This window comes from Fukomys damarensis, unplaced genomic scaffold (assembly GCF_012274545.1).
Source record: "Fukomys damarensis isolate Sample0158 unplaced genomic scaffold, DMR_v1.0_HiC HiC_scaffold_5, whole genome shotgun sequence".
NCBI classification, from domain to species: domain Eukaryota; kingdom Metazoa; phylum Chordata; class Mammalia; order Rodentia; family Bathyergidae; genus Fukomys; species Fukomys damarensis.
The window spans coordinates 5,574,582-5,590,321 of NW_022900917.1; the positions used below are offsets into that span (position 1 = coordinate 5,574,582).

General features: G+C 48.5%; 1 protein-coding gene and 1 long non-coding RNA gene across 3 annotated transcripts in view; both read left to right on the plus strand.

The window, feature by feature from the left end:
* Nucleotides 1–8,194: 8,194 nt before the first annotated feature.
* Nucleotides 8,195–15,279, plus strand: LOC117284587. 2 transcript variants are annotated; one of them, XR_004515668.1, is made up of 4 exons: nucleotides 8,195–8,272; nucleotides 9,979–10,106; nucleotides 14,272–14,412; nucleotides 14,524–15,279. It is a non-coding gene; the product is annotated as an uncharacterized LOC117284587 (long non-coding RNA). The 2 variants fall into 2 exon arrangements; XR_004515667.1 differs by having other exon boundaries at nucleotides 14,272–15,279.
* Nucleotides 15,280–15,595: 316 nt separating this feature from the next.
* Nucleotides 15,596–15,740, plus strand: part of Dscc1 (DNA replication and sister chromatid cohesion 1) — a 10,807-nt gene continuing 10,662 nt past the window's right edge. The window contains exon 1 of the mRNA XM_033758932.1: nucleotides 15,596–15,637. Within this exon, the coding sequence (XP_033614823.1) occupies nucleotides 15,596–15,637 (42 nt within the window). The remainder of the gene's footprint in view (nucleotides 15,638–15,740) is intronic.

A 15,740-nucleotide genomic window follows, 5' to 3' on the forward strand; every position in this document is an offset into this window, starting at 1 on the left:
GAGGTGCTCCCTCCCCAGCTCCTTCCCCGGTGTCCTGTTTCATCATACTTTCTTTTTTGTGGTGGTTTTTACTTTTTCCGTTTGGTTTTTTTGGACACAGGGTCTCGCTATGTAGTGCAGGCTAGCTTTGAACTCACTGTGTAGCCTAGACTGGCCTCGAACTTGAGATCTTCCTGTCTCTGCCTCCCGGGTGCTTGGATTGTAGCCTTGTATCACCACTCCCAGTTTAAAAATTACTCTTGAAAACCTGGCGTGGTGGCGCACGCCTGTAATCCCAGCACTCGGGAGGCTGAGGCAGGAGGATCGCTGTGAGTTCGACACCAGCCTGGGCTACATAGTGAGTTCCAGGTCAGTCTCCACTACATAGTGAGACCCTGTCTCAAAAAACAAAACAAAACAAAAAAGCTACTCTTAAAAGATTAATTTCTTCAAAAGCAGCATTCTCTCATATAGCAGTTCACGTACTTCTACCAGTATTTCACTCTTTAATCGTTGTTCTAGTGTTGAAGGAAGACCCCAGGGCCTTTCGCAGTGTCCCTCAGTTATTCTTTGACCTGAGCTGAAAACTTTCACACGTTTGCTGAGCACCTATTCTGTGCTTGCAGTTGCACAAACCCCTCGTTTAAATCATCTAATTATTTCTTAAAAATAAAGTGTTTGTAGATAGGGAGGGGAGGAGCGGGTGAAGGGAGGGCAGAGGTAAGGGGGAAAAATGAGAACCAAGACCTGCCATGTAGAGGTACAAGATCCCAACAATGAACGTAACTGTACTGTATCCCTAAATGTACCAATAAACTCAATTAAAGCTGAAAAAAACATTAGTGTTTCAGACTCACAAAGAAAGCTGAAGCAGGGAACAGTGAATTTGCCTAAATCGGCCACCTGGGAAGTTCAGCAGCCCTCAGGGTGTACTTCGGAGTGCACGTGCGCGCGCGCACGCGTGTGTGTGTGTGTGTGTGTGTGTGTGTGTGTGTGTGTGCGCGCGCGCGCACTTATTACTGGGGATTGAACCCTGGGCCTTTCCACTGAGATCTGTCCCCTGCCCTCTTTTTGTTTTGAGGCAGTCCTCTCTCAGGTCGCTAAATTACCAAAGCTGTGCTCAAAAATTGGCAACCCTCCTGCCTCAGCCTCCCAGAGTGCTGGTATTAAAGGTGCGCCACCATGTCTGGCTGGCTACTCTTGCTGAACAAAATCACCTAAGCCACTTGTGGCGGTCCAGCCGTCACAACACGAACATGCCTGAGTCGGGGAGTGAGGACTGAGAAAGGAAAGAACACTCCCGCCTGAGTGGAGACCAAGAGAAGCCTGGTTTATTTTACAGAAACAGCTTTCCTGAAAGGCTCATCGACAGGGAGCACCAAGCAACCTTCTCCACCTTTTCTGATGCAAAAACCGGATTTCCTGACTCCTACAGATAACACCAGATCTTTGGCTGTCTCTTTCAGTTCCTCCCATCGCAGGGTAAAAGAACAAATAAATTTAACAGAGTCCTTGAAAAGGAACAAATGTTACATAGATTGTATCAATGTCTTCATTGTAGAGGAAGAAGTTTCCTTTCAAATGTCAAACGCCAAAGAGCCATGGCCGGCCTCCCACATTTCCCCCTTTTTATTATATTTACAGCAGGGACTTTCCCAGCTCAGCAGAAAGGCTGTGCCTGTCTTAGGTGAGAAAGGTCCGGAGAAATCCCTTACCCGTCCTCAGGCCATGAGCAGTTTAATACTCAGGCTCTGTCGTAGGTTGCGTATTTCTCCACAGCTCTCTTACCCGTCTTTGACTACCAGCCTCTGCAGGGTTAGACCGTGGGTTATGGAGGCTGACATGTAGGTAGAGGTCATCATTCCTTAAAGAGGTTAAGAGCTTCCTCTATCAACATTTGTAACCCTTGATCCTCGTACCAGGACTCATTAAGTTTTATAGGCATCATTACCAAGGGAGGTTGTCTCAAAACCATCACAGAATGACAGGAAGTCATCATCTCTGAGAATATACAATTGGTCAATTTACAGTTAAAACAGCTGATGTTACATACATCAGTTTCATAAACAATCTCTATATTTCTTACTAATAACAAAAGGAGCATTAACACATTATTTTTTTTATCTTTTGTTCTTTGACTTGAGATAAAACAGCATTTATGATATTTTGCATATTAGAGGCCCCTATGCCAACAATATTGAAACTAAGGCTAGTAACTTTGACAGCTGACCATAAACGTATTTCTCCCAACGCAGCAGCAAGTTTCCAAATGTTGGTGTGAGGAAAAGCCGAATCTGTCCACCAAAGTCCAGCAGAAAGGCTAAGACCAGCAGATGGACTCTCTGAGGTAGTGTTGGTTAAAGACCAATCGAGGAAAGTCCTTTTTGTCCCAGAACTTCTCACCGTAGCAGTCCCATTTTCCTTATAACACCTTTCCCAAATATAGTAACATTACTTTTTCCATTCTCTTTCTGACAGGGATAAAGCAATTGAGGTGGTGCTTCTCTGGGTTTATTGCCAAGAGAAGGATATAATAAGGCAACATACAGTTTTTGAATGAAATCGTTTTTGTGCCAAAGAGAGGCATCCAGGAATAGGCGACTTGACCAACGAGAGACCTATAGGTAACCTTGTCCACATCCGACGTAAGTATAATTCGTTTTCTAAATGGCCAAGGTAGGGGTGCCCAAGCCTGCGTGTATCTTACACCAGCGCCGGCACTTCACGTGCACCCCAGGAGACAGGATGTGGAGGGGAGGATCTGGCACGTGAGCCCAGTGTTCTTGAGGAGGCCTCACGTCCTGCAGGGAACTGACATCAGCAGGAGTTTCCACCTGACGAAGCAGCCTCTCTGGTAGCCATGAGCTCCATCGTGTTCCTGCGAGGAAACACAAACATGCCCTCGGCTCCACATTAAAACGGGGTCGGGCCCACACCACTGAGCAGGTAAGGGACCTCTCCGTGTGACCAAGGCATACGGAGAGCCTTGTGGAGGCCGGAACCTTTCCACTGCCGAGTGGCCATGCTTATCAATTTGTAAAAAATTTAGAATGTAAGTAGCATGATTTAAGTAATCTCTAGGTGAGGAGGGTGTAACTCCCCCGTTTTTATTTTTAGGAGCTGCACTTTCAGTGTGCCGTGAGCGCGTTCAGCTGTTCCCTGTCCTTGAGGATTATGGGGAATGCCTGTAATGTGCACAATATGCATTTGTTGGCAGAATCCTTTGAAGGCCTTACTGACATATCCGGAACCAGTATCTGTGTTTATTTTGGGGGTACTCCTAAAATGGAGAAACAATATATACAGTGAGCAATAACATGTTTAGTAGCTTCTCCTGTGTGAGCTGAAGCAAGAATAAATCCTGAAAAGGTGTCAGCGACAACATGTACACACCTTGGTTTTCCAAACTCCACTACAGGAGTAACACCCATTTGCCATAGTAGATTAGGAAGCAAACCTCGAGGATTAACACCATAATGCGGAACAGAAGAAAACTGAGGGTAAGTGGAGCACTGCTTAACAATCTGTCGGGCAGCTTCTCGGGGAATCTGACATTGACATCTAAGAGTACAACTACTTTGGTGATGGAGCTGATGAGACTGACGAGCTAAGTCAATTTTAGAAAGGGCAATAAATTTCGTGGAAACATCAGCAAGATGATTTTCCCAAAGACAATGGACCGGGTAAAACAGTATGTGCTCGAATATGTCCAATAAAACAAGGAAGAGAGCGAGCATGAACACAATTTTGTACTTGAATGAAAAGTTGTCGAACTTCTAAACTACTGGTATTAATACAGGCCACAGTTTCTAAAAAAGGAAGGGCTTTAACCAAACACTGACTATCAGTATATAGGTTAAAAGAAACATGGGCAAATTCCTGAAAAACAAAAAGAATGGCACGCAATTCAACTACTTGTGCCGAAGTGGCAGGTGTGGAAAAAACCTTTTCATGACCATCAATAACATAAACAGCTTTTCCATTAGAGGATTACAATGGCATCAGGAATAGGTTCAGATGAAATAATTTTTGGAAAAATGAAGGATTGAAGGTTTGCAAATTGTAACAATTTATTAGGTGGATAATGAAATTTAATTTGCCCTGAAAAATATGCAAATGCAATAGCCCAGGAATCACAAATCTGAAACAGCCAATCTAATTGTTTTCCTGTAAATGGGATTACAGTAATGGAAGGTTCTAAACCAAAGCATTTCCGAGTCTTACATCGGATTGATTGAACAAGTTGGGCAACAGCTTCATCATAAGGTTGTAAGTTTTTGGCGGGTGAAACAGATAAATGTAAACACAATAAAGGTCCGTCCTGCCACAAAACAGCTGTTGGGGAATGTTTGGTTAGAAAAATAAAAGCTTCTAAGGGTTCTTGATAATCAAAATAAAATATCTGTTGATTAGAAATAGCTATTTCCACCTTTTGAAGACCCAATCGTCCTTCGTATGTGAGGGTCCTGAGGGAGGAAGGATCAGGATCCCCTTGCAAGATGTCAAACAAGGGTTTTAATTCTCCGGTAGTCAATTTTAAATAGGGCCGTATCCAATTTATATCTCCCAACAATTTTTTGAAAATCATTCAAAGTTTTCAAATTATCTTTTCGAATCTGTAACTTTTGGGTAAATATTTTTCGAGGATATAGCTGATATCCCAAATATGAAAAAGGAGACTCCCGTTGAATTTTTTCAGGAGCAATCACCAGTCCATAACCATTTAAAACCTTTTGCAAATGAGCAAATACAGTAAGCAATAATGATTCATCTTCACTTGCTAAGAGGATAGCATCCATATCATGTATCATATAGACTGGATAACTGTCTAACACAGGAAAGAGCCTGCGCTACAAACTTTTGACACAAGATGGGGCTATTTGTCATACCTTGAGGCAAAACTCCATTGGTACCTTTGCACAGGTCCTTGGAAATTAACAGAAGGAACGCTAAAAGGAAATCGTTTAGAATCGGTAGGGGCTAGAGGTATAGTATAAAAACAATCCTTTAAATCAATAATTATTTTAAAAGTATTTCTAGGTATTGCGGAGGCAAGGGGGAGACCAGGTCGTAATGTTCCCATGATTTCCATAGTTTTATTAATCTTTCTTAAATCTTGCAATAATCTCCATTTACCAGACATTTTCTTTATAACAAAAATTATGGAATTCCAAGGAGAGACAGATAGTTCAATGTGGCCTTTATCTAATTGTTCCTGCACTGTCGGGCGGCTGTTAACTTCTCACTAGTTAAGGGCCATCGATCAACCCAAATATGTTTTTCATCTTTTCAGACTATTGGATCTGCATGGGGTGCAGGCATGTCAATGACCCCGAGGGAAAATACCCCAGGCCTTGTCTAGGAGGATGAGCTGTCGGAGTCACAGGAAATTGAATTCCTTGACCTTCCTTTCCTAAACCAACATTAGGCAAGGATCCTTGATCAAACATTTGAGTAGAGACCTTTTGATTAGGGCTGTATAAATAAACTCCCATCTGTTGCATGACATCTCTTCCCCATAGATTAACCGGGAGGCCAGGAACAACATAAGGTTGAAAAGTCCCACAGTGTCCTTCAGAATCACTCCACTTTAACATATCAGTACTTTGTTTAGGGTTTCTACTTTGACCAATGCCTTGTAATTGAGAGAGTCTCCTGCAAAGGCCGTGTGGAAGGCCGCTGGTCAGCAGTTATAACAGAGACATCAGCACCAGTATCTAGTAACCCAGTAAAAGATTTTCCTTGAATTAACAATTTTATCTCTGTCCTATGGGCTCCAATAGCCTGCACCCAATAAACATCTGAGGACCTGAAGCCTTTATTCCCTCTAATGGCCTTTTTATATTTCCCTGAGGTAACTATTCTGGGTAAAGGGATCAGTTGAGCTGTGCGCTGTCCAGGCTGAATAACAGAAATTTGAGAAGGAGAACAAACCATAACTTTAATTTCTCCAGTACAGTCCTCATCGATAATTCCTGGGGAAATTATGAGTCCTTTCATGGTGGAGGAACTTCTACCCAATAAAAGACCTAAGGGTACCCCTGGGTAACGGCCCAAAAACTCCGGTGGGTAGGGCTTGCGTTCCCATTGCAGGGGTTAACTGCGGAGGAACCGTGGTCCAATCCTGCGCTGCCTGGGGTGGCTCGGAATAAGTCCTGAACGGATTTTTTGACTGATTTTGAGGGATGATCTGAGGGTTCGGATCCTGAATGCCCCAAAAGTTTGATACGGGGCCTGAGGCTGGCCCCTTCGCCCATTTCCTGACTGGATAGGATTGCCCATAACATCCCTTTTAGATATGCATTCATTGGCCCAATTATTTCCTCTTTTACATCTAGGACATAAACCAGGTTCTTTAGGAGGTTTTGAAAAAGGTCTATTTTCTTTATGTTGTGGGCAGTCTCGTATTAAATGTCCTGCCTGACCACAGCCAAAGCAATTTCCATTATCCCCCTTTTTGGAGGGCCCCTTCTATGGTGTTGAAATAAGACCTTTTTACAGTTTTTCCTTGCACAGCTGCGGCCATGGCAAGGCCCTGAGTGTAAAAGGGACCTGTATCAGCACACAAGCGAACATCATCTGATAAACCAGCCTTCTTTCTGAAAGGAAGAAGGGCGGCCTGACCAGCGGAGTTAGCATTTTCGTAAGCCAACTGTTTGACTAAGATAATTCCTGCTTCTGATTCTCCAGTTATTCTACTAGCTGTTTGTAACAAACGACCTGAAAAAATTTGGAAGGTTTCATCGGGCCCTTGTCTGATTTTAGAAAGATCCTCTGTAGCCCGTCCAGAGGATGGTAATTTTCTCCAAGACGTTTTGGCAGCTGCATTAATTTGAGCATAAACTCCAGGAGGGAACATTGACTGTTGAGCAACATCTACGTAATGTCCTTCTCCTGCCAGCATACCGAAAGTGGCATCTCATCCACCTTGACCTCGATTCAGATCAGCTGTTTTCTGACACTGTTCAGCATATTCAGATTTCCACAATAAATAACTCCTCCCGCTAGGCAGGCCTTAGCAATCTGTTTCCAATCGAAAGGCGGCCAGGCCTCGGTTGCAAGAGAATCTAGCATGGCTAACGTGAAAGGGGCAGTCGGTCCCTTTCTTTTTAATTCTTTTAATTGTTTAAAAGGGATGGGGCGTGTTGTTGAACGGGGTTTCCCTGAGCATCCTGAGCATCCTCACCCTCCTTAAGGGCTTGTTGTAAACCCTGCTGAACTGGAGACTTGAGGAGTCCGGAGTTCACCCTCAAGGGCTTCCGGCCTTCAGGAGGCCCCGAAGCCAAGGCAACCAGAGGAGGCTCCTCGTCTAACCGACTGTCACCGTCACCGGGAGAAGGATCGAGCCCTGCTGTTACAGTTAGGCGTGGCTTCGGGGGTTTATTACCAACCCTGCGCGGTCATCTGTGGGGACAGCTTTCCATCAGCTTTTCCAACTTTCCACCCTGTCTTCTGGCGGAATTCTCTGTGAAGCTCAGCACGGGCTGCTGTCACCGCAGGCGGCCGTGGTCTTCGTGACACGCAGTAGCTGCCTCCTCACGACCCAGCGGTTCCGGCCGAGCCGATAGTTTCCCTTTGCTTTACGATCACAAGACACAGGTCCCTCTACACTCAATAAACTTTTAAACATACGTACAAAAGCCGTGCGACTGCCGCCAGCTCCCATTTTTAACATTTACCGGAAAACTCACGGCTCCTCACCCTTTCGCTGCGCCTCCTCCTCCTCCACGGTGTCCCTCACCGGATCTCTCGATGCTCAGGTTGCTGTCCGGGCGCCACTTGTGTCGGCCCAGCCGTCACATCACGGACAAGCCTGAGTCGGGGAGTGAGGACTGAGAAAGGAAAGAACACTCCCGCCTGAGTGGAGACCAAGAGAAGCCTGGTTTATTTTACAGAAACAGCTTTCCTGAAAGGCTCATCGACAGGGAGCACCAAGCAACCTTCTCCACCTTTTCTGATGCAAAAACCGGATTTCCTGACTCCTACAGATAACACCAGATCTTTGGCTGTCTCTTTCAGTTCCTCCCATCGCAGGGTTAAAGAACAAATAAGCTTAACAAACAGAGTCCTTGAAAAGGAACCAATGTTACATAGCTTGTATCAATGCCTTCATTGTAGAGGAAGAAGTTTCCTTTCAAATGTCAAATGCCCGGAGGGCCACGGCTGGTCCCCTCAGCCACTTAACTTTTTAAGCAGGCGGTGGTAGAAATACAGAGCAAGACAGACACAGCTCTGGGTAAATGCGATCCTGAAAGCTTCATTCTGCACAAGCTATAAAAATCTCACAGAGCAGGTATGGTGGTACTGACTTGTCACCCCAGCATTCAGGAGGCTGAGGCAGGAAGATCGCAGGCAACCCCCCCCATTCAGCTCCATTCCAGCAACAGAACTGGTTAAGTTCATGGTTTGTGAAAAGTCCCTTGATCCACGGGACCGACCCAAGTCAGGGTGACCCCTGCTCCTGCTCAGCAGCAGGTGGGCGAGGACGGGGCGGACTCCTGGGCTCTGGGCAGAGGATCTGGTGCCGCTGCTGCGTCAGCCTCTGATGCGACCTGGAAGCAGCTTCTTCCTGCCCCAGCCTCCTGCATGCTGGGGAAAGGCCTGGCCCCGCTGCGTGCCCCGAGCTCCCGGGTGCCTCTTCTTTCTGGGACAGGGTCTCTCTTTCTCTGTAGTCCAGGCTGGTCCTGAACTCACTGTAGTCCAGGCCTCCAGAGTACAGCATGCCCGGCTCTTGATTAGTGCTCGTATGGGTCACAGGGCCCCATTCTGTCACGGGTCCTGCGTCCCACTGACACTCGGCCACACAGCCCTGACCGGCGCCTTCCTTACACGGAGGTGGGGCCGAGGGCCGGGGTCCGGGAGGCCAAGACCCAGGGAGGAGACGTGAGCTGCAGGCCCGGACCAGGCAGGCGGGGGGGTGCGGCCACCGTCCATGCCCAGTGCTGTCCCCAGTCAGAGACCCACGTGGCCCCGGGCTGGGGCTGCAGCCTCCTGTGAGTTCGCACCTCATGGGGGGTTCGGGCGCCTGAACAATTCGTGGAAGCCGCCACTCTTTAGCTGCCACGGTTTTTATCCTTTCCCTGTGAACACAAGAAACGTCTGGTTTAGCAGTATCCTGCCGGGATGCTTCCGTTGCTGGATGTGGTGAGAAGGGACCTGCCCCTAAAGTATAGAGACAGAAAAAGCTGGAGGCGCGCTCACCTGTGCTCACCTGTGGTCCCAGTGCTAGGGAGGCTGAGGCAGGGCGGTTGCCACAAGTTCAAGGCCAGCCTAGACTGCATAGTGAGACCCTGCCTCAGCAAAAAGAAAAAGTGAAAATTAAAAAGAAGCATTTCCAGATCCTCATCATTCACAGCCATTTTTAATATTTTTGTTACATCTTTCTCTTGTTTTGATTTGCTATTTGTTTACTTGAGGCAGGGTCTGGCTGGGAAGCCAAGGCTGACTTTGAACCGACTGCATAGGCCACGCTGGCCTCCACTGCCTGCCTCAGTCTCCCAAGTGCGGAGATTGCAGGCGCGCGGCCTCCTGTTTTTACAGAGCGGGGAATAAAAGCCGGGAAACGCGCAGCCCCTCCCCGCCCCGCCCCTCCGGGGAGCCCTGCCTGGCCCGAGCCTCCCTGCAGCGGCGTTTTCCGCACCGTGCCTTGGCCTGTGCTGCCACCTAGCGAGTGCGAGCGCAACGACACCGAGGCCGGTCCCCGCTCGCAAAGTGCCAGGCACCTGGGCCTGGGGTCCGGCTGGGACGGCGCACCTTCCGGCCGTCAGGCGCCTTTCCAAGTGCCTGGTGCGCGCCTGTGTGCTTGGAGAGGAAATGCATGACCTGGCTAGCTTTGTTTTGTTTTGTGTTTTGCTTTTGGAGACAGGGTCTCGCTGTGAAGCCCAGGCTGGCCTCTAATGGTGATCCTCCTGTCTCAGCCTCCCGGGTGCTGAGATGACAGGTGTGAGCCACCACGCCGGCCTCTATTTAGCAAAATTCTTATGCATTTTTTATTTGTAGCTTTTAAGATGCCAAATGTAAACAAGAAGCGACGGCAACGTTCAGAGAACCACGGTCATCACACCAGTCTTACCAGAAGAGTCTCCTCACAGGCGTTCCTGTCCGTCTTTATTTTCTTGTTCGTGTTTGTAAGTAGCTCTGAACATCTGGCGGCAGCTGCTCTGTAGGACGCTGAGCGTGTAAATGCTGAAGAGCTCGGTGCTGTTTCATTACCGCCAGGGTCAGCGCGGGGCCCCTTTCCCTTATTTATGAATATTCATACCAGGGGTTGACCCCAGGGCCTTCACGCTGAGCCGCGTATCTGCTGTGTTTTGCTTTTTCTTAAGAAACTGGACTTGCCAAGTTAGGCTTCCCAGGCTGGGCTCAAATTTGCAGTCTTCCTGCCTCAGCCTCGCAGCGTGCTGGGATGCCAGGTGTGTGCCACCAGGCCTGGCCCCTTTTTAGGTTTTGAGACAGTCTTGCGGAGTTACCAAGCCTGGCCTGGCCTTTGGGACCCTTCTGCCTCAGCCTCCTGAGAAGCTAGGGTTATGGGCGTGCACCCCGCGCCAGGCTCCAAATATACAGTATTTTATTACATATGATTCCCTTTCTGCCATTCTTCCTGGTACTCCGATGAGGGAATAGCTTTAATGTTTTAAAATTAGAGCCGGTCGTGGTGGCACGAGAATCAGGGTAAAGTCGGGCTGAGTCAGGAGAGCTGCACCCATCTCTCATGAGAAAACTCCGAGACCTATTAGGGCTGGAATAATCCGCCCCCTCAGTTGTATAGAGATCTGACCTTAGACAGATAAACTGTTCCTCTCAAAAACCTCTAAAATGCTGACTGCATTTGCCTCAGCCCCTAAAGCACGCAATCCAAAAACTAACCTGTGGCCAATAACGATGCGCCGAATATCCCGACTCCACCCTGACTCCACGCCTACCGTACCCTAGCCAATAGCGATCCAGTAGCGCCACCTTGGCTCCACCCCCACCTCAGCCTATATAAGCCTGTGCATTTCCTGGATAAAACGGGTGTTCAAGAAGCCTTCGTGGAGTCTGTCTGGTGATTCTGTGCTTAACCCTCCCAGTCTGGGCCCCTGAATCTTGTTCCGTGAGCAGGCTTGTGGATGAAAACAACAGTGGCCCATGCCTGTAATCCCAGCACTTGGGAGGCTGAGGCAGGAGGATCTCTGTGAGTTGGAGACCAGCCTGGGCTACATAGTGAGATCCAGGTCAGTCTCAACTACCTAGTGAGACCGTGACTCAAAAAAACAAAAATAAAACAAAACAAAAAAAGATTTAAAACTTTAAAAAGGGCTGAGGATGTAGCTCAGGGAAACCATGGGGTTCCATTCCCCAGGCCACCAAAATGAAAGTGCTGTGTGTGCTAAACACGGGTTCCTCAGAATAGCCCTGTGAATCAGCTGTGAAAATGCCCTTCTCATTTTCAGTGAGTAAACAGGCTCCCGGGACCTGCAAGTCTCCCCTGGCGGAGCTCATCGGGCTTGGGTTAAGCGCTGCTCTTTCTTGTTACTCTGCCTCTCGGCTGGGACCAGGCTCTTCAGCCCACCAGTGGCCCTCTTTGAGGTCTTTACTAGGTTCTCTGTGTCAGCCTTTTGTTTGGTTTTGGGTTTTTTGCTTTTGTTTTTTGAGACACAGTCTCTCCCAGGCTGGCCTTGAACTCAAAACAGTCCTCCTGCCTCAGCCTCCCAAGTGCGGGAATTATAATCCACGTCTGAAGATCTGTGGGTTAGAGATCATGATAATGGTTGTAATTACCTCAAACAGGGTCAGAATGTGGGAAAACCTGGCAGCGTTTGTGGACTACTGCTGAAGAGAGTTTGGGGGAAACAAGCAGTTGGACGTGGTTACATAAGAATGGTAAGGCCCCACGTTGCCGGGTGCCTGTCACCCCAGCACTCAGGAGGCTGAGGCAGGAAGATTGCTGTGAGGTTGAGGCCAGCCTGGGCTACACAGTGAGATCCTGACTGAACCAAACAAAACAAATGGCCGGGCATGGTGGCTCATGCCTGTGATCCCAGGACTCAGGGGGCTGAGGCAGGAGGATCGCTGTCATTGTGAGTTTCAGGACAGCCTGAACTTTATGGCGAGACCCTGTCTCAAAGGAAACAAACAAACCCTAAGCAGTCAAGTCACTAAAAAGCTAGAAAAAAAAGAGGAAAGTAAGCAGAAGTGGGTAATGTTTTGAAAATATTCTTTCTGCTTTTCCAAGGGGGCCTTGGGAGTGTTGGGCAGTGCAGAGAGCTCTGCGTCTTGGTGGCGGTCGTAGTGGCAGGTTCTCCAGCGCGTGCACTGTGGGGACATCGAGCCCAGCCAGGTACAGGCTCAGGATGCTGGCACTCGGGGAGGTTGAGGCAGGAGATCACACGTTTGAGTCCAGGCTGAGAAATGTGGCGACTTACCTGGACCTTGGCTCAAAAAATAAAAATAAAAAAATTTAAAAATTGATAATGTAGACGATAGTATAGGCGAGTCCAATTCCCAGCATCACAACTAACTCACTAAATAACTACTAAGGTAAGAACTGCACTTTACATGGGTGCAGCTTCCTGTACTCAATTCCTACCTCAATGAAGTTCATTCACAAACAAACAAAGGATCACAGAAGATGAAATACTGCGTGGCTCCTGAACGTGAGAGGCCCCGAAAGTAAATAATTTACAGAGCAAAATTCAAGAGAAAAGGGAAGAAATGGAGGTAGGGGGTGTGGTGGCACACACCTGTGATCCCAGCACTCAGGACGCTGAGGCAGGAGGATCGCAGGAGCTTGAGGCCCGCTGGGGGTCCATCTTGAGCTCAAGGCTAGCTGGAACTACATAGCAAGACTCTCTCAAAAACAAACAATCCCAAATAAAAAGAAAACAAAGAAAGAAAGGGAGGTAAACTCTGCAGAAAGGACAGGGGATGGCGCTCCCCCACTGTCGGGGTTACTATGTAGCACAAACATGTACTAATTACACATTTTTAAAAACTCCAACCAGGAATTCCGTGGAGTGCAGGTTGTGAGTATAGGAAGCGCTTTTGCAGGCTTCATTTTACAGAGTGGAAGTCACAAGGGCTCTTGCTACAGGATGGCTGCAACCCAACTTAACATCTTTGTTCATTTGTTTTTTAGACAACATTTCACCAACTTACCCAGCTGGGCTCAAACTTGTGACCCTCTTGCCTCAGACTGCTGGGATTACAGGCCTGCGTCACTGCAGGGGTTTTAGGACCAGTGTAGCACTGGACTCCATCTGTACTTGATACCCAGTATTTCCAAATCCTCTTCTAAGGCAGTGGAGAATGCAACAGGCTGCCCTGGGGAACAGGGAACTGTGCTAATTTCAGCAACGAAGCTCTCTTCTGCTCCATCTTTTTGGGCAGTTTTTTTTTTTTTTTTAATGGCAATTCAAAACTTTCAAAATAGATTTTTTTTTCTCGATTGTCAGTTTAAACTTGGCTGAAAGCCTCCAACAGTACCCATGACACAGACTGAACATTGGGCTACCTTGGAATTTTCTCCATCATAAATTGTTGGCTGCCCTTAATCCCAGTTTCCTGTAATCTCTGGACAGGAGCACAGTGTGGACAAATTTTATGTCAAGAGTAACAAAGACAGCCTGGAGTCCAACTGGCAATGGAGTCCTTGCTCCCAAGAGAAACCTCCTGAGCTTGGTATTTTAGGTCGTCTGCTTTTTGAGCATTCTGGTCTTAAGTTCCAAAGAGACGGAACTCCAAGCTCTGTTTGCAGAATTCTGTGGCTTCTCCAGACAGCATTTCCAAAAATTTCAGAACTCTTCCTGTGTCGGAGCCATTCTGTACGATTTTGGGGAAAATCATTTCATAATTAAATCATGATTAGGGCCTAGTTATCCTGTCTACAGGTCCCTGTGGAGAGCAAACAGTTATTGTAAAATTCACTATATTATTTACATCCTTTTCCAATGACAACAAGCACCGAGGTTGTCACTAAAGCTGTCACTGAGCCTGAGGCCGTGACAGAGGCCATGACTGAATAAGACTGCTAAGTGGGGAGAGCCCATGCAGGGCCCTGCAGAGTGGGTCTAAGTGTGTGTGTAGGAGTTGCTCCCTGATATTGTAAGCACTTGTGAGACCCTCCTGTGTGAAGTGATGAATACCCTTGACCATCTGTAAACCCTGCCTGATGTGTAATAGATAGATAAGCCCGAACCAGTGCCACACAGGCCTAAAATTTAGTATAAAGGAGAGAGCGCAGAAGACCAGCTTGTCGCACTCGGTGACCCAGACACTTGGTGGCCGCTGGCCGCATATGTGTTCTTGCCCTAGGTCACAGCCAAGACTCTGCTCCAGGACAATCGAGGGCACCAGCCCGGAGTGCCCCCGCCAGACACGGACGCTGGCCTCAGCCGACGCTGACCACGAATCACCTTACAGGAGAAGAAAGTCGCGCTCCTCGGATGTGTGCAGGTACAGGGAGCGGCAACTGAGGGGCGGTATTAGGAGAAGCGTGCTGTGTGATTAGAGCATCTAAAAAGGCTACCGCTGTCCTATTATTACTATCCCTGCTCCCTGCTCCAGGGCAGGACTACAGCCGGAGACACCCGGGAGAACCCAAGTCTCCTCTGCATAGCTCCCCATCGTTCTAGGGTCACAGTGAATTGCTACTTGTTTTGCTGTTGCTCTGCATGAAGGTGAGGCGAGCTCGGGTGTGGGATCTTTGCCGCCCAGAGCAGCAAGGATCAGGCCGAAGCTCAGTTTCTCCTGGAGTCTCATTTCTGTCCACTTATTAATGCATTTGCCTTATGCTGTCGTGGCTCGCAGGAGAGACTAGGGTTTGACTGCAGAGGTCTAGGAAGGCTCCCTCTCCCCGGCCCCACACTCCCGTCAGATGGCTCGGAAGGCTTCTGGGCCACACAGCCAGGTACCGGAACGTGCCTGTCATGCGCTCGACCTAAGACCCAGTAGCCAGACCCGCGACTGAAAGGAAGACGGGTTTATCTTGGCGCAGTTCGTAGGGGTTTCAGGCCATGTTCGGCTGGCAGGACGGCAGGGCGGAGGGGCCTGGCTGAGGAGAGCTGCTCACTGCACGCAGGGGCACGGGAAGCAGAGGGCCAGGGAGGGGATGGAAAACCTTTCCCCAGCCAGACCCACGAACAGTAGGTCAGTACAAGCTCCGCGATTCAGCCCCCTTCCAGACTCCAGTTTTGAGGGAAAGGCTTTGAGGGCAACCAGCTCTAAACCTAACCACAATAAACTGCCTCAGGGGACAGAGCTGGGCTTCCAGCCTGGCCTGTTTTTTTTTTTTTTCTTTGAGACAGGGTCTCATTGTAGTTGAGACTGACCTGGAACTCACTGTGTAGCCCAGGCTGGTCCCGAACTCAGTGATCCTCCTGCTTCAGCCTCCCAAGTGCTGGGATTACAGGCGTGCGCCACCACACCCGGCCAGCCTGGCCTGTTTTAAGGTGATGACGTTTCCCCTTCTGCCCTGCTTCAGGCCAAAGAGACACTTTCTGCTTCGTATGCGCCTGCAGTACTTCATTCACTTCCTAAATATCACTTTTTTTTTTGAGGCAGGATCTCCCTATGTAGTCCAGGCTTGATCTGAACTCCTGGGGATCCTCCTGCCTCAGCCTTCCAGGGCTGGGATGACATGCATGTCCTACCAGGACCGCCAGACGTTTTCAAGGAGAGGGTTAAGGAAGCAATAAATCACCTCAGCACCCCCCAAGACACCGGGGTGCCCTTCCCAGCCTCTTCACACTATCTCACGGCAGGGCAAAACCCAAGCCTGCCGC